The following is a 25,997-nucleotide window of genomic DNA, read 5'->3' as shown; positions in this document are numbered from 1 at the left end:
TGATTACCATTAAATGATAAAGGGTCTCTTTAAGATATTAAACAAAGAACAATGTGAAATATACTGATACTGATTACCATTAAATGATAAAGGGTCTCTTTAAGATATTAAACAAAGAACAATGTGAAATATACTGATACTGATTACCATTAAATGATAAAGGGTCTCTTTAAGAACAATGTGAAATATACAGATATTAATTACCATTAAATGATAAAGGGTCTCTTTAAGATATTAAACTAAGATTAACGTGAAAGATATAGATATTAATTACCATTAAATGATAAAGGGTCTCTAAGATATTAAACTAAGAACAATGTGAAATATACAGATATTGATTACCATTAAATGATAAAGGGTCTCTAAGATATTAAACTAAGAACAACGTGAAATATATAGATATTAATTACCATTAAATGATAAAGGGTCTCTAAGATATTAAACTAAGAACAATGTGAAATATACAGATATTAATTATCATTAAATGATAAAGGGTCTCTTTAAGATATTAAACTAAGAACAATGTGAAATATATAGATATTAATTACCATTAAATGATAAAGGGTCTCTTTAAGATATTAAACTAAGAACAATGTGAAATATACTGATGCTGATTACCATTAAATGATAAAGGATCTCTAAGATATTAAACTAAGAACAATGTGAAATATACTGATACTGATTACCATTAAATGATAAAGGATCTCTAAGATATTAAACTAAGAACAATGTGAAATATACAGATACTGATTACCATTAAATGATAAAGGGTCTCTTTAAGATATTAAACTAAGAACAACATGAAATATACTGATACTGATTACCATTAAATGATAAAGGGTCTCTTTAAGATATTAAACTAAGAACAATGTGAAATATACAGATATTGATTACCATTAAATGATAAAGGATCTCTAAGATATTAAACTAAGAACAATGTGAAATATACAGATACTGATTACCATTAAATGATAAAGGGTCTCTTTAAGATATTAAACTAAGAACAATGTGAAATATACAGATATTGATTACGATCATTTTTAAAACAACTCAGAACATCAAATGTTCTGTTGGAAAGATTTAATTTATATCCCAATGTTCTTTCTCGTAAATATTTAAACTAATGTTGTATCCATAAGAAAATAATATATAACCATAAATTATTAAGCCAAGCAAACAAAATATGCTGCATGTTTTAAAAAAGATCCTCAGGTACACGCTTAAAACGGGATTTCACTGTATATATGTATATATACTAAAACACTTACCATATCTTCTTGGTTGGGTACCCATCCATTAATGGCTTTCTACTGCTATTAATATGATCTTCAAATATTTTCTGCTCATCTTTTTTTTGTTGTCTCCTGAGTGGCAATAGATAATAATTTAAAGGGTAAGAACTCATTTCAGTCTGTAATAGTATATTTATATAAATAAAGGTATGCAACTCACCTCTAGCTCTCAGTGATGTCGAGAAAACCCACTTGTAGAGATATATGAAAAATGGGTTGAGAAATGTTTTTGAAGAGCGAAACAAACGCTTTGACCTTCTTCTGAACCTGACGATGACCCAAGAAGGTCTCAAACATTGTTCTTCCTTCACGTAAAATATTTTCAACCCAAACTAAGCTTTTCTTGCATTTTGATATATATTTCACTCTAGCTCTGTATTATAGTAGAATTATAGTTAAAATACACATTTCACTCTAGATTTATATCATAGTGGATGTATATAAAATATGATATATAACTCACTCTAGCTCTGTATTATAGTAGAATTATAGTTAAAATACACATTTCACTCTAGATTTATATCATAGTGGATGTATATAAAATATGACATATAACTCACTCTAGCTCTATATCATAGTAGATTTATAGTTAAAATACACAACTCACTCTAGATTGATATCATAGTGGATGTATATAAATTATGACATATAACTCACTCTAGCTATGAATTCATGCAAATAATGCTACAACACACACACTAGTGGATCTTAGTTGCATCTTAGATTTATATAAATAATTTCATATCACATTAAAACTGAGAATGAAGTTCATTAAGATTCATGTTTTATTACAGTTCTTGTGTCATTATAGAAGTACAAATCTCCCAATGTTTCAGTCCACTTAATACTTAATGTTCATGTTCTGTTCCTTACAACTGAACCTGTATTGGTAGCACACTTATTTCAAGTTAAGAGCGAGTCAACTTAGCTTAATGTCAAGAGATTCTACTCATGGAAATAAAATACTGTTGTTAGAGACATCACATTTGTTTATACAGCAGTTGGTAATATGACAAGTGTTGCAGGCTGTAACATTACAGTGTTCATCTAATCACTGCAGAGTCTTCTGATGGTTGATTCAATATATCCCTTGTTGCAACCCTGGTGAGTAAACTTGTATACCATTAGCAAGGAATACGGTGAATGTTGCTTATCTTTAAAGTTAATGAGATTTTTCAATCAAAATTCAGTTATAAACAAACATTTTAAATAACTTGTATATACATATCTTTGATAATTTTAATTGTGTATGAAACAGTGCCTAATCAGAATGTGACTAAAGTAACAGTTTCCTTTCAAACACATTATGTAAGACATGGATAATTTAGTTTTTGGGTTCTAGTGAACAAAATTTCTTCTAACTATATAATTAATGTTATCAACTTCTGTTTCAAAAAGATTTTTATCTCCAAGCATCATACAAGTTCTGAGCATCATGGTTTTAACCAGACTGTTTTAAAGATTGAAGGAGCAAAACTTTTACACTATAAATACAGTTGAGTGAAAATCGGTTTATGATACATTTCAGAACTATACTCTGCTTATTTAAATGTATATATAAACAATTGGTTATTATTCTGTCAGTAAGGTTTTATGTTTATAATGTGGTTCACGTTAAGTTTCATCTCTCTGCATTCCTATATTTATTAATCAACTATTTAGAAGCCACAGATGTTTTACTTCTTTCAACGGAATCAGTGATAGAAATAATAAAATAAAATAACATTCACTCCAGAGAAAGCTGTCAAAAAGATTACATTCCCTCACATAAAATTACATTATCTCATGAATTGTTTTTACTTTACTCCATGCAATATGTTCACTTTCATTGGTCATAACAAAAGGAATGCAGATGGACCATGCCTCAAAAATCAACTAAAAAGAAATTCTTCCTTGTGAATGTATTGGGTTGAGGAATAATTCGTGAGCGTTTTTTCAAGTTTCATATCATTTGGTAGATAATTTTTTGCTCTAATAGATGGTGTGTTTGATTTTCATATGTCTTTAATTTTTGCTTTCATTTTCAGCTCATTAAATGGAATGTCAAGTGGACAAAATCGAGCATTTTCGACACCATCTGCTTTTCGCATTTAATTTCGTGCAATTTCGTTTAAAACAATGCATACTATATACCTAGGTATTACATGAAATAAAGTATCATAATAAATGTTTTGGGTGTAATGTGTTCATGCATTGAAGTATTGTATAGTCTTGCATGTAATGCTTGAATGAAATTATTTAAAAATGCTCACGAATTATTCCTCAACCTAATAGAACTTTATAATGTTGTCCTTAGATACATTATTATTATTATTACCTTCTTTAATATGTTGTCCTTAAATACATTATTATTATTATTATTACCTTCTTTAATATGTTGTCCTTAGATACATTATTATTATTACCTTCTATAATATGTTGCCCTTAGATACATTATTATTATTATTACCTTCTTTAATATGTTGTCCTTAAATACATTATTATTATTATTATTACCTTCTTTAATATGTTGTCCTTAGATACATTATTATTATTATTATTACCTTCTTTAATATGTTGTCCTTAGATACATTATTATTATTACCTTCTATAATATGTTGCCCTTAGATACATTATTATTATTATTACCTTCTTTAATATGTTGTCCTTAAATACATTATTATTATTATTATTACCTTCTTTAATATGTTGTCCTTAGATACATTATTATTATTATTATTACCTTCTTTAATATGTTGTCCTTAGATACATTATTATTATTACCTTCTTTAATATGTTGTCCTTAAATACATTATTATTATTATTATTACCTTCTTTAATATGTTGTCCTTAGATACATTATTATTATTACCTTCTATAATATGTTGCCCTTAGATACATTATTATTATTATTACCTTCTTTAATATGTTGTCCTTAAATACATTATTATTATTATTATTACCTTCTTTAATATGTTGTCCTTAGATACATTATTATTATTACCTTCTATAATATGTTGCCCTTAGATACATTATTATTATTATTACCTTCTTTAATATGTTGTCCTTAAATACATTATTATTATTATTATTACCTTCTTTAATATGTTGTCCTTAGATACATTATTATTATTATTATTACCTTCTATAATATGTTGTCCTTAGATACATTATTATTATTACCTTTAATATGTTGCCCTTAGATACATTATTATTATTATTACCTTCTTTAATATGTTGCCCTTAGATACATTATTATTATTATTACCTTCTTTAATATGTTGCTCAGTTTCTTTTGTACCCTCGATGGTATCTTCAAATTTGTCAGTGTCCCCTTGTTTTATGCTGTTATCACATACGTGAGAAACAGAATCACTCTGTTGATTATTGTCCTTACCCTGAGGAGATGAATCATTTGCATCAATATTTTTGTCAGTCTGAAACTCATTGTGCTCAGCATCATCATGCTTAAAGTTAGTTTCTGCAGATACTATCTCATCTGACACTTGCTTATTAGAATCTGTGGGGTCAGATACTATCTCATCTGACACTTGGTTATTAGAATCTCTGGGGTCAACTTCATGATCCATCTCTCTTTCCTTTTCATTCCTTGTATCTGTATAAGCTGTATCTGTTGTGTTCTCTTCTTTTTCTACATGAGGTAATGGAGCTTTTCCTGAAAATAACAGCTGCTTTTATATAAATGTTAAAAACAAAAACAAACAAAAGAAAAACCCAACAGAATGCATTTCACAACCAATTTTAAAATCAGATAATAGTTTGTGAATATAAACAGTTTCCTGAAGTTTCAGTAGTTATTATAAACAAAAATTACATGTTCTTGGGAAAGAACATGGTGTCCATCAATTAAGATATAGTCGATACCTATTCAGTAATACCTGTAAGGAAGGGTTAGATTATCACTTAAGCTTATACTAGTATACATAGCATCAAAATCACCTTTGTCTGTTTCATCCACAGCCTCATGTTCAACAAGAATTGGTTTTCTCCGGCTCTGAATTACTTCCAGTGTTACATTCTGAAAATTTAAATTAATTCAGACATAAAATATTTTGCATTTTTACTCAGAGAAATATTATAATCATGGTTTGCTTAGCCAGTCAATAACTTATTCACCCCGTTATAAGTCTTTGTTTCAATTAAGTAAACTGTCACAGTTCAGTCAATAATTCAGTAAACTTCCATGTGAGCCCGATGGTAGCATCCAGAACATTAAGGCTAAAAGCATGTGAGCCAAGATGGTAACATCCAGAACATTAAGGTGTAAGTTGACTGAATTAAAAGAAACATTTCTTGAGTTGTGTTACTAACTGCCACAAACAATTTCAAGATAGCTCATATAATAAAGAATTTATAAAGGCTTATAATGAGGTGAATAATTTATGGACACCCCTGTATAATGAACGACTTCTAACTGTGCTGAGTAACGTTATGAGTATGAAACCCATGGAGTGTGGTTTATTTTATTAATATACCACAATCAAGATTTGTTTAGTCATTTCTGTCATGAGGATTCTAGTGTAAAACGTAATTAAAAACTTACCCTAATTGTATTGAGTAATGTCATCAGTATAACGTCCCGAGTATACTGCTCATCTTCTTCAAAAGCTGCCTGCAACAGTCTGTAAACTGTATTCATCACTTTCTTCAGCTATAAGATATCAAAGAACCATATTCTAGTATTTTTATCAGAGGCAGCTATTAAGATGTCTACAGTACTTTCAGTTACACCTAGACAATTAAGAAACTACACCAATTATTAGACTCCAAAGTTCCTTCTTTGCATATTACATACTTTTATTAGTATAAAACCTTCCCTAACTTTTGTATTATTATCAATATTACACAGTTATATTACCATTTTATAGAACAAAACATTTCTTATGTATTACTATTACAGAGATGTACTACACTTTTATAAAACACAAATGTCCCCTACTCTATGCATTATTGTCAATTTTTCACAGTTATAATTTTACAGAACACAAACATCCCCTACTCCAGGCATTATTATCAATTTTACAGTTACATTACCATTTTATGGAACACAAATGTCACCTATTCTAGGCATTTTTATCAATTTTACACAGCTATATTATAATTTAAGAGAATACAAACATCCCCTACTCTAGGCATTTTTATCAATTTTACACAGTTATACTATAATTTTAGAGAACACAAACATCCCATACTCCAGGCATTTTTATCAATTTTACACAGTTATACTATAATTTTACAGAACACAAACATCCCATACTCCAGGCATTGTTATCAATTTTACACAGTTATACTATAATTTTACAGAACACAAACATCCCATACTCCAGGCATTGTTATCAATTTTACACAGTTATACTAAAATTTTACAGAACACAAACATCCCATACTCCAGGCATTGTTATCAATTTTACACAGTTATACTATAATTTTAGAGAACACAAACATCCCATACTCCAGGCATTGTTATCAATTTTACACAGTTATACTATAATTTTAGAGAACACAAACATCCCATACTCTAGGCATTGTTATCAATTTTACACAGTTATACTATAATTTTACAGAACACAAACATCCCATACTCTAGGCATTATTATCAATTTCACACAGTTATACTATAATTTTACAGAACACAAACATCCCATACTCTAGGCATTATTATCAATTTCACACAGTTATACTATAATTTTACAGAACACAAACATCCCATACTCCAGGCATTGTTATCAATGTTACACAGTTATACTATAATTTTACAGAACACAAACATCCCATACTCCAGGCATTGTTATCAATTTTACAGTTATACTATAATTTTACAGAACACAAACATCCCATACTCTAGGCATTCTTATCAATTTTACACAGTTATACTATAATTTTACAGAACACAAACATCCCATACTCCAGGCATTATTATCAATTTTACACAGTTATACTATAATTTTACAGAACACAAACATCCCATACTCCAGGCATTATTATCAATTTTACACAGTTATACTATAATTTTACAGAACACAAACATCCCATACTCTAGGCATTATTATCAATTTTACACAGTTATACTATAATTTTACAGAACACAAACATCCCATACTCCAGGCATTGTTATCAATTTTACACAATTATACTATAATTTTACAGAACACAAACATCCCATACTCTACGCATTATTATCAATTTTACACAGTTATACTATAATTTTACAGAACACAAACATCCCATACTCTAGGCATTGTTATCAATTTTACACAGTTATACTATAATTTTACAGAACACAAACATCCCATACTCTAGGCATTATGATCAATTTTACAGTTACATTACCATTTTATGGAACACAAACATCCCATACTCCAGGCATTGTTATCAATTTTACACAGTTATACTATAATTTTACAGAACACAAACATCCCATACTCTAGGCATTGTTATCAATTTTACACAGTTATACTATAATTTTACAGAACACAAACATCCCATACTCTAGGCATTATGATCAATTTTACAGTTACATTACCATTTTATGGAACACAAACATCCCATACTCCAGGCATTGTTATCAATTTTACACAGTTATACTATAATTTTACAGAACACAAACATCCCATACTCTAGGCATTATTATCAATTTCACACAGTTATACTATAATTTTACAGAACACAAACATCCCATACTCCAGGCATTGTTATCAATTTTACACAGTTATACTATAATTTTACAGAACACAAACATCCCATACTCCAGGCATTGTTATCAATTTTACACAGTTATACTATAATTTTACAGAACACAAACATCCCATACTCCAGGCATTATTATCAATTTTACTATAATTTTACAGAACACAAACATCCCATACTCTAGGCATTATGATCAATTTTACAGTTACATTACCATTTTATGGAACACAAACATCCCATACTCCAGGCATTGTTATCAATTTTACACAATTACACTAAAATTTTACAGAACACAAACATCCCATACTCTTGCATTACTGTTTATTTTACACAATTACACTATAATTTTACAGAACACAAACATCCCCTACTCTAGGCATTATTATCAATCTTACAGTTACATTACCATTTTATGGAACACAAATGTCACCTATTCTAGGCATTTTTATCAATTTTACACAGCTATATTATAATTTAAGAGAATACAAACATCCCCTACTCTAGGCATTTTTATCAATTTTACACAGTTATACTATAATTTTACAGAACACAAACATCCCATACTCTAGGCATTATTATCAATTTTACAGTTATATTACAATTTTTCAGAACACAAACAACCCCTACTCTATGCATTACTGTCAATTTTACACAGTTACACTATAATTTTACAGAACACAAACATCCCTTACACTATATATTATTACCAATGTTACACAGTTAAACTACCATTTTACAGAACACAAACATTTTCTACCTTATGTATTATCATTAGTATTATGGTTTTACAGCCATTTATTAGAAAAAAATCACCCTGTACTCTATGTCTTATTATCAATGTTACACAGTTAAACAACCATTTTTATAGAACAAAAAAATTCCTACCTTATGTATTATCATCAGTTACAGTCATACAACCACTTATCAGAACAAAATATCCCCTACTCTGTGTATTAATATGAATTTTACACACTTATACAACCATTTATTACAACAAAACATCACCCTGTACTCTATATATCATTATCAATGTAACAGTTTTACTACCATTTATTAGAACAAAATGTCCCAACTCTATATAATATAAATTTTGCATTTTTACAACCATGTATTACAACAAAATGTCCTCAACTCTATGCATTATTACCAATGTTACACAGTTTTACTACCACTTATTAGAAAGAAATGTCCTCTTCTACATTTATTTTTATCAATGTTACACAGCTTACTACTATTTGTTAAATCAAAATGTCTCAACTTTATGTATTGCTATGAATTTTACAGCTTTACTACAATGTACTTTAACAAAAGCTCTCTATTCTTTGTATTATTATCAATGTTAACTCTCCAGCTTCAGACTCAGTCAAAATGACCTACTTTGTAACCCAAACAGATCTTTGTAGTTTCCATATTATAACTTATAAAATGTTTTGCATATCTTCAAAAATTTTGTAGGCTGTCATTAATTATTAAGAGTAGTTTGTAGACACAGAATCATAAATTTCTTTTGAAGTATTTTCACTAAAACTTTCTCCACGAATACGTGAAGTCAAAGTGTTGACTTGTTTGAGAGAAAGGGATTTTCATGTTAAGATAAAAAATACTTTTCTTAATCTGAGAAATCTTTAGTTTCCTTTGCATAATCTCTAAAACTATCTAAATAAATTTCAAATATTTCTCCTCAGTAAAAATTTTTATTTTATCAGTTATTTTCTCCAACCTAACTCAACAAAAGGTTGATTAATTTGACTGAGCTTATAACAACCAAAAGAAATATCTAAGTTACCTTCTTTATTTAAATTGTAACATGAAGCTATATTTGTTTATTATCCTAAGTAATTTTAAACACAACAGTATATATCTATTTATAATTATCAGTCATAATATCTGTAAATCACTTGGAAAATGTACAGTACATACATTACCCTATTGAATTAATATAATGCACAAAATACTTTTGAGTTGCTTGGACTAACTGATTGTGAAAAAATATGTAACGTTATGTTGTTGACACCAAGAAAGAACACCCACATAATGATTTTATTTCTTGTTTTAACATGTATCCTTTATCACCGTCAACAACACTTAACGTTAATTTTTTTTCACAATGAATTATTTGTAAGTTTTTCAAAAAAATAAGTCTAAGAAGTTGTTTATAAATGGTAATAATTATATGTATATAATGTATTATAACTAAAACTGTATTCTGTAAAATTAGTCCACTAAAACACAGCCAATTCAGGTCACTTTGTAAGTGTAAGTTATGTATTCTTAGTTATGGTAACAAGAGTGCATCATGTTATTGCAACTTTTAAAATGTTAGCCATGTATGGCTGGAAGGTCAATATAATAAACATATATAAATGTATAATGTTATGAGATTTAGACTAAACATTTGTGCTTTTGTGTTATAATTTGCAGTCATTATAGAATGAAACAAGCATAATTTATATTTATTTCCTAATCTTTTATGGTGGTTATGAGGTCAGTTAAACCAAACATAGAGATGCATAGTGAAAATGTAAAATGCTCAATAATTATCCATACATTAAAGATTTTACAGGTGAAATTTGAAAATTATCTGATGCAAAGAAGTATTTTTAAACTTAAAATCAAAATTACTTTGCACATTGGATAGACAACAGTTAAAAAGAAAGAAAGCATATTACTTTAAAAATTTGATAAAAAGATTGATTGTTTTGTATGAAAGTCTTGTAATGTTCACTGATAAGCTGCAAAATTTTGTGAAATAAACTTACTAGTTAAAAAGCTATAGCATGAAAACTATAACAAGCACAAGATGGTTACGAGGTTGGTCTCATGGACTGAGCCTATGCTGAAAAGAGTTAATAAAAATGTTAATGGAACTCACTAAAACTTTGTAACATATGTAGAAAAAAAAGCCCACAAGAAAAATAAAAGAGTTAAACAGTCTTACCACCATGTATAACATCTATTATATATTATTATAATGTAATATTAAAATGGTTCTATAAATGGTATCAGGAGGCCATGTCATCTGGTAAGATCAACCCACATGGTTGTATAAATGGTATCAGGAGGCCATCCCGTAAGGTGACAGCTAAGCTCCTCTAGAGGCTATGTCTCTTCAAAATCAGCAGAACATCACTGCCCTACTTCAACTGAATAATTATAGTAATCTTTTCAAGGAACCCATTCTGGAGGGTGTCTCCATAGTCAACCACTTCAGTAGTTTAGAACTGGAAAGTTGTAAGTCGTTTTATACTCCGCTTGGGGAAAGAAGGGTAGCAAGGTGATGGATGAATGTTACCACTGGAGACAGTGTAATGGGTGACAATGAAACCTTATATTGAAAAGCAAACTGGACCAAGTTATTCTCTCAAGGCATGGCAGGATGGGCAGCAATCCTCTTGTGTTTTACCAATGTATTCCATGGATAGTGTGGTTCAGAACAGATACTGTAAGGTAATTAATTGTTAAATGATCTTGTGGAACACCTTATCTCAATTGGAAAGCCATGGAAGAAACCATAAGTCAACAAGGATGTATATTGCTTATTTGAAGTTAAAGGACACCTGGTCAGGCATCACTTGCCAATGAAATGGATTCATATGATAAAGAACTAGATTAAGGCCCCTGAAAGAAAGAATCTATGAATAAAACTATACCAGTTAGGGTCACATCAACATTTGAGGATTGGCCACAGGTGGTACATAAGACCCCAATGAAGAGGAAACCATTACTGATGAAAACAGAGGGAGATGAACAGACTAGGAGTGATTCATGTGCTGGACTATAGAATCTCCTTAAGATGACAAAAACAAGAAGGGAGAAAGTGAGGTATCAGATCTGATAGGAAGAAATCTGGCACAAGGTATGGAAGAATAAGCCAATCTAACCAAAAGGCAGACCCAATTTATAAGGGTAGAAGGTGAAAGATCACAAATTGTGGTTGGTTGGTTGATTTAGTGTTTTATGGCACAAAGCAGCTAGGCTATCTGCGCCAAACATCCAGTAAAAAGGTAAAAGTAAAGTAGGTGTAGTAAAAATCATAAAAGGAAATGAAGGTAAAACAAAACAGCATGTAAAAACATAAATAGAATAAAACTAATGTTGACATCCAGCCTACAATGTTAAGAGAGAAACTATGGTAAGAGAAGTTGTAAAGGACTTTCTGTAGCATAATGGTAATTGAATAGCCTTGAATGCAGGATCATATTCCATACCTATGGAACAGGCACAGTTGTGATAGTGTCAGAGCAGATAGATTTAGCTGTAGTATTGTTGAGGTCATTTCCACATATACGAATGTGGCCCGGTATCTAGAAAAACTGGATAGAAGTAGGTGTTAAAGAGAAATGGGCCAGTCGGTTTTGAATATCAGCAAGATCAGGGTGTGAACCAACGGAAGTGGTTCCAGGGCCAGTAGAGAGCTAAGTGAGTCAGTATAAATAGTGCAGTTGGAGTACTGCTTAGCTTCAATATGATTCAGAGCAAATGGTGTACAGTTCAGCAGTGAACACAGAAGCTGTAGAGGGGATTCTGCATACAACTACTGAACCACAAAAACCATGGCAGAGCCCACAGAGTCACCTGATTTGGAACCATCCATATAAACTGAAATGGAAAGATTGTTTGAAAGATGTTCAGTAAATAAAAGATGGCACTTCCAATCAGGAGTATCTGCTTTTCTCACATGACATATAGAAAGGTCACATTTGTGGACTGTAATAAGCCATGGTAGGATGGGCTGACCAATGGATACAGCAGTGTTATCCGAGGACAGACTCAATTCATCCAACTGCACCTGGATACAAAAGCCAAAAGGAGCAATGGCAAATTATTTGTTCTGAAAAGTATGACCCACCGAGGAAGGAAAACACAACCCCAGGTGGGATGCTTTGGTAAGGAACAAAGTTTCAAAAAATATAGTAAAGACAGTTGCTGACGGCAAAGGTGCAAAGAAGGTTCATGAGACTCTACGTATAAGCTCTGAACTGGGGAGGTGCAGAAAGCCCCAGTGCAGAGTCGAAGTCCTTGATGATGAATGGGGTCAAGCATCTCTAAGGCCAAGGGTCTGGCAGAGCCATAGACTGGTGATCCATAGTTGAGTTTCAATCGAATAAGAGCACGATATATCTTTAACATACAACATCAATCTGCTCCCCAACTGGTGGTAGAGAGGACACGGAGAATGTTCAGTGCTTTTGTACATTTGACCCATAGCTGCTTTATGTGTGGTATAAAGGTCAGCTTATGGTCAAAGATAAGCCCCAAGAACATGGTCTCAGGGAACACAGGCAGCAAAACTTCACCGATACAGAGTTCAGGATCAGGGTGAATACCTCTTTGGCAGCAAAGTGCATGCAAACGCTTTTAGAGAGAGAGAAATTAAAGCCATTTGCTGTGGTCCACTTCAGTACATAATCGAGGGCAGTTTGTAGTTGCCGCCAATATATCTCATGTTCAATGACTGACATGAGATGTGAGTCTTTGACATAGAGCCTGTTTAAAACAGTGAGAGGGAGTTGTTCAGTGATGGCATTAATCTTTATACTGAAAAGTGTGACACTCAAAACACAGCCCTGAGGGATTCCAAGTTCCTGTAGAAAAGAACGGGAAAGTATCAAACCCACACAAACTTGGAATCTCCTGTCCATTAAAAATTTTTTAATAAAATTGAGTAAATGGCTACGTAATCCATACATATATATATATATGGAGGTTTTGCAAAATGCCATACCTCCATGTTGTATCATAAGTCTTCTCAAAGTCAAAGAATATTGATACAAAATGTTGTCATTTGAGAAAGGCTTCTCTGATTGACGTTTCAAGTCTCATCAATGTGGTCCATGGTGGAGAGCTGTCATTGGAACCCACAGTGGGTGGACAAGAGGAGATTGTTTGATTCGAGGAACCAAACAATACGAGCATTAACCATCCTCTCTAAGGTCTCACAGAGACAGCTTGTCAAAGCAATTAGACAGTAGTTTGAAGGAATCTTGGGATCTTTCCAAGGTTTAAAGAAAGGAAAGATAATAGCCTGGCACCAGGCATTAGGAAAAACATTATCCTGCCAGATCTGGTTAAAAACAATTAGAAGAATATCAAGAGAAGCAAGAGATAGAGACAGCTGGTGCAGCATGTCATAGTGTACATCATTTGGTCCAGCAGATGTACTGCAAGACAGAAGAAGGGCCAGTTTCAGTTCCACCAGTGTAAAGGGACGATTATAGTCACAGAGACAATCATTTCAAAAGGAAAGAGATGATCACTTTGCCTGAGTCTTGATAGCCAAGAAGGTGGAGGAACAAGCAGAAGTGCTAAATACCTGGTAAAAGCTTTCATCTGGGTATCAGCGATGCACTGGATATCAGCTACTTCTTGTCTATCAGAGAGTAAGATCAATAGGCGGACAGAAGTGTAGTGCCCACTGACCTTTTAAACCCCGTCCCATATGATTTTGGAACTGGTGGTAGAAAATATGCCAGTTGTGAACTTAATCCAAGATTCCTTCTGGCTCTGACGTCTTACCCACCTAACATGTGCACGGGTCCTCTGGAAATTGGTTGAGTTTGAAAGAGAAGGATATCTACGGATATGGCATGCAGGATTCCACTACAAACGAGGATACAGTGGAAAACGTGTCAAAGTGTTAAGAATACATTGAGGAGCTGCTTGTATAATACAGTCAGTTACTGCTGACAAACAGTCATCTATAGATGACTAAAAGACAATGGCAGGATCAAGTTCTTCGAGAGCAGTAACAGCGGACCAGTCTGCCTCATCCAGCTTCCACCGGGGGAATGTGGGTTGGGTGGCATCGACCACGGCCAGTCCATCTCAAACGTATAGGAAAATGATCACTGCCTCGTGGATTATTGTCAACCCTCCATGAAAAATGGGAGAATAATGAAGAGGAGCAAACTGAGAGATCAATAGCAGTAAAGGACTGACTAGGTGCATGAAAATAAGTGGAAGAACCAGTAATGAAAAGAGAAAGCTTGTGATCAGAGAGCATACGCTCTACAGAGCAACCCCTCCCTATCAATAACAGCACTTCCCCAGAGGGGATGATGTCCATTAAAGTCTCCCAGGATTAGAATGGGAGACAGCAACTGTTCAATGAGAGTATCAAGGTCTGATTGATCAAATATCTTTCCAGGTGACAGGTAGAGAGAACAAACAGTGCTGGTATAAACCAAGGAAACACGGATGGTTTCAGACTCCAAGGGGGGTGTTGAGTGACAAAGACAGGGTGGGCTCATGCTGATCAACCAACAGTGCCACCCCTCCACATACTTGTCCATCACACAGCCTGTCATTTCTGTACAGAGAAATCTGCTGAAAAGTGACTGTATCGAGAGGTTTCAGAAATGTTTCCTGTAAGGAAAGACATACAGGATGGTAGGAAGCAATCAGTGTTTTGATGTCATCCAGATTAGATTGTAAACCTTAACAGTTCCATTGTATCAAGGTGGCCATTTTAATGATGTGTTGGCAAACTGGCTGGAGAACCCTTTTGTTTACAACCACATCTTTTTCCTTGCTGTCCTTATTTGAAGGAGGGCTATCAACCTCCATGGATCCTGCCCTGGGTCGATTAGGTAGGTCTTTGTTGTTGGAAGGGGATTCCAGTGACTGAGGATGCAAACGAATGACTGTTTTGCATCTTGGGATGAGAGAAAAGATGTATCCATAGAAATGCCTGTACCTGGAACCAAAGGATGTGGATCTTGGGGTTTGTTGGAATGTATGGGAGGAACAGAGATGGGTGAAGTTGATTCATCAACTGTTTTAACCATGGAGGTCAAAAGGCTTTTCATTTGTTTTGAGAACGATTCTCTTGGAGGCACAGAGAGATCTGTCTGCATTCCCACTGTAGTTGTGGAATGAAGTGCAGCAGCATATGTCTGAGATAAAGTAGCGGACAACAATTTTCGAGCCTCACAATAAGTAATGTTATGAGTCATTTTCAAAAGCTGCACCTCTTTTTCTCCAACTATTTAAGGCAAGAACAAAAGTAGGAAGGGTGAGAACCAATGCAATTGACACAACGTGAGTTCGCTTTCACACTCATAGGCATCGTGGTCCTTGCCACCACAATAAGCACATGTAAGGGAACCATAACATGATGTCTTTGAGTGACCAAACCTCTGACACTGGAAACATCGAGAGGGTTTGGAACATACGGCCATACCCTGCAATTTAGATAACCTGCCTTTAGATAGTGGCAGGTGCTTGTGGTGATGTAAATGTCAAAACAAGGATATCTGTTGGCAGTGTAACTCCTTCTTTGAGAGTGGAGATTCATCTCACTCCAGAAACTCTTTGAGTGGAGAAACCAGCGAGAATCTCTGACTCAGGGACATTCTTCAAATCCCTCTCAACAATAACTCCTAGTGATGAATTCAAAGTAGCATGAGGTGTAACCTCAATAGGTACATCCACAATTGCCTTTGGATTCAAGAGAAGTTCAATGTGTTGGGATGTGGATGTTTAAACCAATGTCTCCCAATTGAAGCTTCTTTACTGACTTTGGAGAGCCAGCAAGTCCTTCCAGTCCCTTCTGAAGAAAAAAGGGGGACATTTGCCCTAAAGGTGTTTCTGAAAGAAAATGTAGATGAGAAAATGAGGTACAACTGGTGGTACAGATGTTGAAGATTGCTGATCAGAGTCTTCAAGATGTGGTCATTTACCAATTGACTGTTTTTTCACTATTTTATTTTAATTTTAGTAGGAGGATCCATAGGAAAAAAAGAAAATTTCGTGTCCTCTGACCCCACCCACCTATGAGGGGGATGCAATACAATGTCAAGCAAGGACATTGCAGCAATCCCAGGGTTTCATGAGCACTATACCCAAACACCAGCATCAGACACAATGTCCACAATACTCATTGAGAACTTCCAACAATGGTACTCGGTTGACTCAAGCCCAAGGGGGGCACCCAAAGGCTACCCGTCTACAGGAATTCAAGGCCAAAGTGGTGTGTAAGGGTTGGACCCCTCAACCACCAGGATCCTCCCCTCCCCTACACTGGTTGCCTCACACAGCAAACATGTGGGTGGATGTTAAGATCCCAGAGGAGGTAACCTGAAAGAACAGAACCTTCCCTGAGAGATTCCCTCACCATGTACAGGAATCCACACTGAGGGGCACTGAAAGGTAGCAGTACAGACAGTATAACAATAAAGGGCCCTGACTGGACGAAGAAGCCTATCGATATATGGTCAAGGCTAAAGATGGAAACAGGGAAATATGGAAAAGGATGAACAACTCTCGAGCTGCTGAGGTAGGTCTTGGGAGAAAGGAACAATCTGAATAAAGGAGAAGATTGGTAGGGTGATAAAGGATATGTGACACATCAAACAAAACCTACTGGTGATGTCCACAGGCTCAAAGAAGGAAATATGATGTAAAGGAATGATGAAACAAAAAATACAAGTGGTTCAAACAGAGGTAAAGGAAGGGAATGTAGGACCACAATGATGCTTCAATTTGGGAGGATGATGAATCCAGAAGGAATACAGGTGCATTTATTGTAAAAACATGGGAAGTAATAATCCTACAGTACTGAGAGAAAATGAAGGCACAGGACAATACAATCTAATATTTGAAAAGTGAAGAGTCTGAGACCCATGGTAAAAAAATCCTGGTGAGAAAATTCACCACATGAGCCACAGTAGGTTTGCCAGTAGGAAATACCTATTAGAAGACCAATGGTGGAAGACTTTCTATTTGTGTTGGTATACTATTATGGAGGCTGGCCATATGAAACTAGCTAACAAGAAAGCAACTCAATGTGTAAAACCAGATTATCTCATCTAGGACAGGATAAAAGGCAAGTGTAACAATGCAAGACATGTGGGTTTGGATGTAAAACAAGAGTTAACAAAAAAAAGGGAGAAAGTGGAAGAGAGATAGAAGCAGTCAATTTAACCTTGAAAATCAAGGTTGACCTGGCCAATATGGAGTAATCAGGAGGACCAAAAAAGGAATTATGTGGACATGAAAAATCACACAATGAAGCAATAAGATGGGAGGGTACACATTAAAGATAATTGCATGACTAATCCTGGCTAAAGACAACAATGCCTAAGCCCATGGTTAGCATAAATGGGTAACTTGGTATGGATGCCCATGGCAAAGGAATTTACTTGAGAAAAAACCCACTGATGGCAAACAAGTGAATCAAATGCTCAGTTTGTAAGACAGATCTGGTGAGAGCTTGAAAAACAATCTACAACAAGGATGAAAGAACCTGGCATATTACATGCTACAAGTTGAATGTTATGTGGGTGGACCTGCTACAATAGATCAGGTTCCACTTGATGTTTGATATCTGCCACCTCTACAGAATTGTCTGAATGAACCAACACTAGTCAATAAAGGGTAAGAATGAAGTAATGCAATGACAGATATATGGTTACAAGTAAAAAAACACTGATCTTCCAAATTATTTCATCTGTAGACCAATAACCTAAAGGCAAGTGACTGAACCATGCCCTCTCATTCCTATAGGATTGTATCAAAGAAAGGATCCAGACATGAGGGAGGAAATGGCATGCCTGCTGACATATGGGGTTTTTCCAGCCATCACTGCAAGTTGTCTTGCAAGGAAGAAGAAAGGGAAGTGGGGGTGGAAAGAGGATTCCACACAAAATTCCATAATTTTTTAAGTGTTCATTAAGGGAACCTCATATGAATACAACTAAGAGGGAACAGCCCACTCATAGAGGACAACATTGCTAAAAGTGATAGAACCTTACGAGCAGTAAGTGATTGAACTGAGAAGGCATGACAAACCAAACGTTCCCCTGAATGAAGATGTAAAGGAGAAGGCAGAGCAAGATTGATATCTGTGTCAGAAAAAGGACTCCCAGATGGACCAGATATTGAGTGGGTTGAAAGAATAATTTCTCCAATTTGATCAACTAGCTCACCTGAGCCACTACAGGAGAGGTGTTGGGGTAAAGAATTGGGGAGTATGAATGGTTGATTTATTCTCGAAAAGAATTGGAAGGAGTCAATAATGAATGTAATAAAGAATTCACAAATCCAGAGCATGGAGATAATTTGTAAAAGCCCAGACTATTCAAAAAAACACATAAGGTGTGGAAGCAAGCCTGAAGGGTAAGGCCCAGAATTAGTAAACCACCCAAAGATGGACAAAATGGGATGTGTTAGTAAGCACGAGGAACATCCAATTTTGGTCTTCAAACCTCAGGGAAAATGCTCAACTCAGGGTGAGAAAAGACTTCATGGTAAATTTTGATAGTGTGGTGAAGCACTAAAGGTAAATTAAGTCAGTTACTTGCTGTCAATACCTGGTTTCTTAGGAACAATGAAAAGTAGTGAATGAATACTCTGAGAAGTACAGAAAAATGTCTCGACCTTCTTAGATCGTCTTCAGGTTAAGGCAGTTACAAAGTTTTTTGTTAATGTGAAGATGATCTAAGAAGGTTGAAATGCTGTTATGGACTTTAAATACCCACACCAGCTGTCTTGAAAATACAACTTGATAGGATAAATGGAGAAAGATCTTGAGAGGAAGACAGCTGTCAGGGAATAAATAAACAGGAATGAAAACTCTCAAGGAAGTCATGCAGGTAATATAACAATGAAGAGTGCACACTAGGCATTGAGGTTTATTTGGATGAGGATAAGGGCAGAGATGAGAAATGGAAGGAAAGATGGGTGGTACAACGTGTGAGCAACATCATTAAATAAGGAGTCAGGGCCACGACAATAAAGGCCCCAATAACAACAAAATCATGTTTGCAGGGACAGAGATGAAGACAACAGGTAGGACAGCATGGAAATGAAAAGTGAGAAGACTTCCCCAGGAAACCTCTCCAGGTTCCTATGAAGATCCTTGGGGAGAAGATGGATCATGGATAGGTATGGTAACAGAGTTGTCATGGTAAGCTGAAGACTGGAATACTAGGCACCTGTTAGATACAAAAAGTAAATACACTTTCTACAAGGGTTTACAAAGTTTTGTTATTTCTAAATTTCATATGTATTTCATAAAAATTTAAACTTTTACCTCATTTTCAAAGCTCTCTTCCCAGAAGTATCAGTTGCATTTTCTTGAAATTCTTGAATCACCTTCATCAGGCTAGCAATTTTTAACTCAGACTGTTCCTTCATTGTCTGACAATTTGCCAACAATATTTCATGCTGAAAAATGTAAGAATGAATTAATCACAGTGTTCAGAATTCATGTATCACTTTTAAATATAACACTGCTGTTTAATAACCTCATGAACACAAGTATACATGTCTATTTATTTTATCACCTTTATCCTGATATATATATATATATCACACATGACGGATTTTTTTTTTTAATTAAAGTGAAATACTAACCAGTCACTTTCATTCTTACTTTCAAGGTAAGTTCTACTTAGAATGTTGTTTTGGATTTAACAATTTCTAGTCTATCATTATTTTTTGAAATTACTTTACATAAGACCTTTCTTTTCATTATCAAAATATTTCTGTGATAAAACACACCTTAGATTTCCATTCTTCAGGTTCTTTCATCAATTCTTCTGTTGTTTGAATTAACTCAACCTAAAATAAAAATTTATACTTGAAACACAATAATATATGGAAAAATATCATTACAAATTAAAAAAGAAATCACTCTGCCATTTCTACCATATAAGGAATACACATAAAACATTATAAGCTCACTTAAAACCATATTAAAGATTACAATACATAAAAATAACATCATTATCCAATAATGTCATAGAATCATATTCAGAACAATATAAATTATCAATAAGTAATATGAAAACATTTAACATCTGTAACCAATCTAGCAAAAGTAGAATATTCCAGTTATAGAAGGGTAATGGAGGAGAGCTCTGACAGGTAAATGTTCAAATACAAAAAGGGTAATGGAGGGAAGCTCTGACCATTAAATGTTCAAATACAAGATGTGTAATGGAGACAGCTCTGACCATTAAATGTTCAAATACAAGAAAGGTAATGGAGGGAAGCTCTGACCATTAAATATTCAAATACAAAAAGGGTAATGGAGGGAATCTCTGATCATTAAATGTTCAAATACAAAAAGGGTAATGGAGGGAATCTCTGACCATTAAATATTCAAATACATAAAGAGTAATGGAGGAAGCTCTGACCATTAAATGTTCAAATACAAGAAGTTTAATGGAGGGAAGCTCTGACCATTAAATGTTCAAATACAAGAAGTTTAATGGAGGGCAACATCACTAGATGTTCAAATACAAGAAGGGTAGTGGAGGGAAGCTCTGACCATTAAATATTCAAATACATAAAGAGTAATGGAGGGCTCTGACCATTAAATGTTCAAATACAAGAAGGGTAATGGAGGGAAGCTCTGACCATTAAATGTTCAAATACAAGAAGGGTAAAGGAGGGAAGCTCTAACCATTAAATGTTCAAATACAAGAAGGGTAAAGGAGGGAAGCTCTGACCATTAAATGTTCAAATACAAGAAGGGTAAAGGAGGGAAGCTCTGACCATTAAATGTTCAAATACAAGAAGTTTAATGGAGGGAAGCTCTGACCATTAAATGTTCAAATACAAGAAGGGTAATGGAGGGAAACTCTGATCATTAAATGTTCAAATACAAGAAGGGTAGTGGAGGGAAGCTCTGACCATTAAATGTTCAAATACAAGAAGGGTAATGGAGGGAAGCTCTGACCATTAAATGTTCAAATACAAGAAGGGTAAAGGAGGGAAGCTCTGACCATTAAATGTTCAAATACAAGAAGGTAAAGGAGGAAGCTCTGACCATTAAATGTTCAAATACAAGAAGGGTAAAGGAGGGAAGCTCTGACCATTAAATGTTCAAATACAAGAAGTTTAATGGAGGGAAGCTCTGACCATTAAATGTTCAAATACAAGAAGTTTAATGGAGGGCAACTCTGATCACTAAATGTTCAAATACAAGAAGGGTAGTGGAGGGAAGCTCTGACCATTAAATATTCAAATACATAAAGTTTAATGGAGGGAAGCTCTGACCATTAAATGTTCAAATACAAGAAGTTTAATGGAGGGCAGCTCTGATCATTAAATGTTCAAATACAAGAAGGGTAGTGGAGGGAAGCTCTGACCATTAAATGTTCAAATACAAGAAGAGTAATGGAGGGAAGCTCTGACCATTAAATGTTCAAATACAAGAAGTTTAATGGAGGGAACGCTCTGATCATTAAATGTTCAAATACAAGAAGGGTAATGGAGGGAAGCTCTGACCATTAAATATTCAAATACAAGAAGAGTAATGGAGGGAAGCTCTGACCATTAAATGTTCAAATACAAGAAGGGTAAAGGAGGGAAGCTCTGACCATTAAATGTTCAAATACAAGAAGGGTAAAGGAGGGAAGCTCTGACCATTAAATGTTCAAATACAAGAAGTTTAATGGAGGGCAACTCTGATCATTAAATGTTCAAATACAAGAAGGGTAGTGGAGGGAAGCTCTGACCATTAAATGTTTAGTACAAGAAGGGTAGTGGAGGGAAGCTCTGACCATCAAATATTCCAGTACTAATGGGTAGTGGATGGAAGCTCTGACCATCAAATATTCTAGTACTAATGGGTAGTGGATGGAAGCTCTGACCATTAAATGTTCCAGTACTAGAAAGGTAGGTCTGATGACCCAACAAGCGTAGAATGATGTTCCAATACAAGATCGATAGGTCTCATTATTTAACAAGAGAATGTTACAATGCTAGAAATAAATAAAGTATACCTCTTTGTGAACAATTTGAATCATAAGTGACAAATGTACATTTTATCCTGTGGTAGTACAATGTAGGTGTCATTTTTCTAGAAATGTAAAGTACATCTGTAAACCCTACAACAGGTTCTTTCCAGCTACGTTTCAATCATTCAAAATCTCAAATAAACACAGAACTGAAAAAGAAATAAAGTGCTGCCAATTGTACTTGTACCATCAAATAAACAGAATAGTCATTTTGAGTGCTGCCAATTGTACTTTGTGTACCATCAAATAAACAGAATAGTCATTTTGAGTGCTGCCAATTGTACTTGTACCATCAAATAAACAGAATAGTCATTTTGAGTGCTGCCAAGTGCACTTGTACCATCAAATAAACAGAATAGTCATTTTGAGTGCTGCCAAGTGTACTTGTACCATCAAATAAACAGAATAGTCATTTTGAGTGCTGCCAATTGTACTTGTACCATCAAATAAACAGAATAGTCATTTTGAGTGCTGCCAAGTGCACTTGTACCATCAAATAAACAGAATAGTCATTTTGAGTGCTGCCAAGTGCACTTGTACCATCAAATAAACAGAATAGTCATTTTGAGTGCTGCCAAGTGTACTTGTACCATCAAATAAACAGAATAGTCATTTTGAGTGCTGCCAAGTGTACTTGTACCATCAAATAAACAGAATAGTCATTTTGAGTGCTGCCAAGTGTACTTGTACCATCAAATAAACAGAATAGTCATTTTGAGTGCTGCCAAGTGTACTTGTACCATCAAATAAACAGAATAGTCATTTTGAGTGCTGCCAAGTGTACTTGTACCATCAAATAAACAGAATAGTCATTTTGAGTGCTGCCAAGTGTACTTGTACCATCAAATAAACAGAATAGTCATTTTGAGTGCTGCCAATTGCACTTGTACCATCAAATAAACAGAATAGTCATTTTGAGTGCTGCCAAGTGTACTTGTACCATCAAATAAACAGAATAGTCATTTTGAGTGCTGCCAATTGCACTTGTACCATCAAATAAACAGAATAGTCATTTTGAGTGCTGCCAAGTGTACTTGTACCATCAAATAAACAGAATAGTCATTTTGAGTGCTGCCAATTGTACTTGTACCATCAAATAAACAGAATAGTCATTTTGAGTGCTGCCAAGTGTACTTGTACCATCAAATAAACAGAATAGTCATTTTGAGTGCTGCTGCCAATTGTACTTGTACCATCAAATAAACAGAATAGTCATTTTGAGTGCTGCCAAGTGTACTTGTACCATCAAATAAACAGAATAGTCATTTTGAGTGCTGCCAAGTGTACTTGTACCATCAAATAAACAGAATAGTCATTTTGAGTGCTGCTGTAATTGTACTTGTACCATCAAATAAACAGAATAGTCATTTTGAGTGCTGCCAAATAACTAGTACCATCAAATAAACAGAATAGTCATTTTGAGTGCTGCCAAGTGCACTTGTACCATCAAATAAACAGAATAGTCATTTTGAGTGCTGCCAAGTGTACTTGTACCATCAAATAAACAGAATAGTCATTTTGAGTGCTGCCAAGTGTACTTGTACCATCAAATAAACAGAATAGTCATTTTGAGTGCTGCCAAGTGTACTTGTACCATCAAATAAACAGAATAGTCATTTTGAGTGCTGCCAATTGTACTTGTACCATCAAATAAACAGAATAGTCATTTTGAGTGCTGCCAATTGTACTTGTACCATCAAATAAACAGAATAGTCATTTTGAGTGCTGCCAAGTGTACTTGTACCATCAAATAAACAGAATAGTCATTTTGAGTGCTGCCAAGTGTACTTGTACCATCAAATAAACAGAATAGTCATTTTGAGTGCTGCCAAGTGTACTTGTACCATCAAATAAACAGAATAGTCATTTTGAGTGCTGCCAATTGTACTTGTACCATCAAATAAACAGAATAGTCATTTTGAGTGCTGCCAAGTGTACTTGTACCATCAAATAAACAGAATAGTCATTTTGAGTGCTGCCAATTGTACTTGTACCATCAAATAAACAGAATAGTCATTTTGAGTGCTGCCAAGTGCACTTGTACCATCAAATAAACAGAATAGTCATTTTGAGTGCTGCCAATTGCACTTGTACCATCAAATAAACAGAATAGTCATTTTGAGTGCTGCCAAGTGTACTTGTACCATCAAATAAACAGAATAGTCATTTTGAGTGCTGCCAAATTGTACTTGTATCTTTCAAATAAACAGAATAGTCATTTTGGTGCTGCCAAGTGTAATGTACCATTCATCAATAAACAGAATAGTCATTTCTGAGTGCTTCCAAGTTTGCCTGTACCATCAAATAAACAGAATAGTCATTTTGAGTGCTGCCAATTGTACTTGTTCCATCAAATAAACAGAATAATCATTTTGAGTGCTGCCAATTGTATTTGTACCATCAAATAAACAGAATAGTCATTTTGAGTGCTGCCAAGCCACTGAAAATTCATCAAATAAACAGAATAGTCATTTTGAGTGCTGCCAAGTGCACTTGTTCCATCAAATAAACAGAATAGTCATTTTGAGTGCTGCCAAGTGTACTTGTACCATCAAATAAACAGAATAGTCATTTTTTGAGTGCTGCCAAGTGTAATGTGCCATCAAATAAACAGAATAAGTCATTTGGAGTGCTGCCAAATGTAAAAAATTCATCAAATAAACAGAATAGTCATTTTGAGTGCAACAAGGTATTTGTACCATCAAATAAACAGAATAGTCATTTTGAGTGCTGCCAAGTGTACTTGTTCCATCAAATAAACAGAATAGTCATTTTGAGTGCTGCCAAGTGCAAAAATTTTGTACCATCAAATAAACAGAATAGTCATTTTGAGTGCTGGTAAATGTACTTGTACCATCAAATAAACAGAATAGTCATTTTGAGTGCCGCCAAGCCCACTAGTACCAGCAAATGAACAGAATAGCCAATTGAGAACTGCCAATTGAAAATGCATCAAATAAACAGAATAGTTTCATTTTGAGTGCTGCCAAGTGCACTTGTACCATCAAATAAACAGAATAGTCATTTTGAGTAATTTCTGCCAAGAGCACTTGTACCATCAAATAAACAGAATAGTCATTTTGAGTGCTGCCAAGTGTACTTTGTACCATCAAATAAACAGAATAGTCATTTTGAGTGCTGCCAAGTGTTCTTGTATCAAATAAACAGAATAGTCATTTTGAGTGCTGCCGCTAACTTGTACCCATCAAATAAACAGAATAGTCATTTTGAGTGCTGCCAAGTGTACTTGTACCATCAAATAAACAGA

The 25,997-nt window shown here is 34.2% G+C and overlaps 1 protein-coding gene across 2 annotated transcripts; it reads right to left on the bottom strand.

The window, feature by feature from the left end:
- Positions 1 to 1,268: 1,268 nt before the first annotated feature.
- LOC143228189 (uncharacterized) lies at positions 1,269 to 20,123 on the bottom strand. Of its 2 annotated transcripts, none has more exons than XM_076459493.1 (5): positions 20,014 to 20,123; positions 5,836 to 5,943; positions 5,232 to 5,310; positions 4,540 to 4,947; positions 1,269 to 1,364 (listed from the first exon to the last, which is right to left on the bottom strand). In XM_076459493.1, the coding sequence occupies exons 2-5, from the start codon at positions 5,929 to 5,931 to the stop codon at positions 1,297 to 1,299; spliced, it is 651 nt and encodes a 216-aa protein (XP_076315608.1). In that variant the 5' UTR covers positions 5,932 to 5,943; positions 20,014 to 20,123; the 3' UTR covers positions 1,269 to 1,296. The 2 variants fall into 2 exon arrangements, with proteins under 2 accessions (XP_076315608.1, XP_076315610.1); XM_076459495.1 differs by lacking the exon at positions 20,014 to 20,123 and adding an exon at positions 10,739 to 10,825.
- Between the last annotated feature and the right edge of the window lie 5,874 nt (positions 20,124 to 25,997).

Source organism: Tachypleus tridentatus, chromosome 10 (genome assembly GCF_004210375.1).
Source record: "Tachypleus tridentatus isolate NWPU-2018 chromosome 10, ASM421037v1, whole genome shotgun sequence".
NCBI classification, from domain to species: domain Eukaryota; kingdom Metazoa; phylum Arthropoda; class Merostomata; order Xiphosura; family Limulidae; genus Tachypleus; species Tachypleus tridentatus.
Note: the sequence above shows the minus strand (reverse complement) of the source record. Positions and strands in the feature narration are given on the sequence as shown.

What these genes read in the sequence shown, in the direction of transcription:
- LOC143228189 (XM_076459493.1), bottom strand. Translation starts at nt 5,931, where the DNA reads ATGAATACAGTTTACAGACTGTTGCAGGCAGCTTTTGAAGAAGATGAG. An exon ending in CATTACTCAATACAATTAGG is followed by an intron (nt 5,311 to 5,835) that starts GTAAGTTTTTAA and finishes TTAAATTTTCAG; the next exon opens with AATGTAACACTGGAAGTAAT. An exon ending in TGTGGATGAAACAGACAAAG is followed by an intron (nt 4,948 to 5,231) that starts GTGATTTTGATG and finishes TGTTATTTTCAG; the next exon opens with GAAAAGCTCCATTACCTCAT.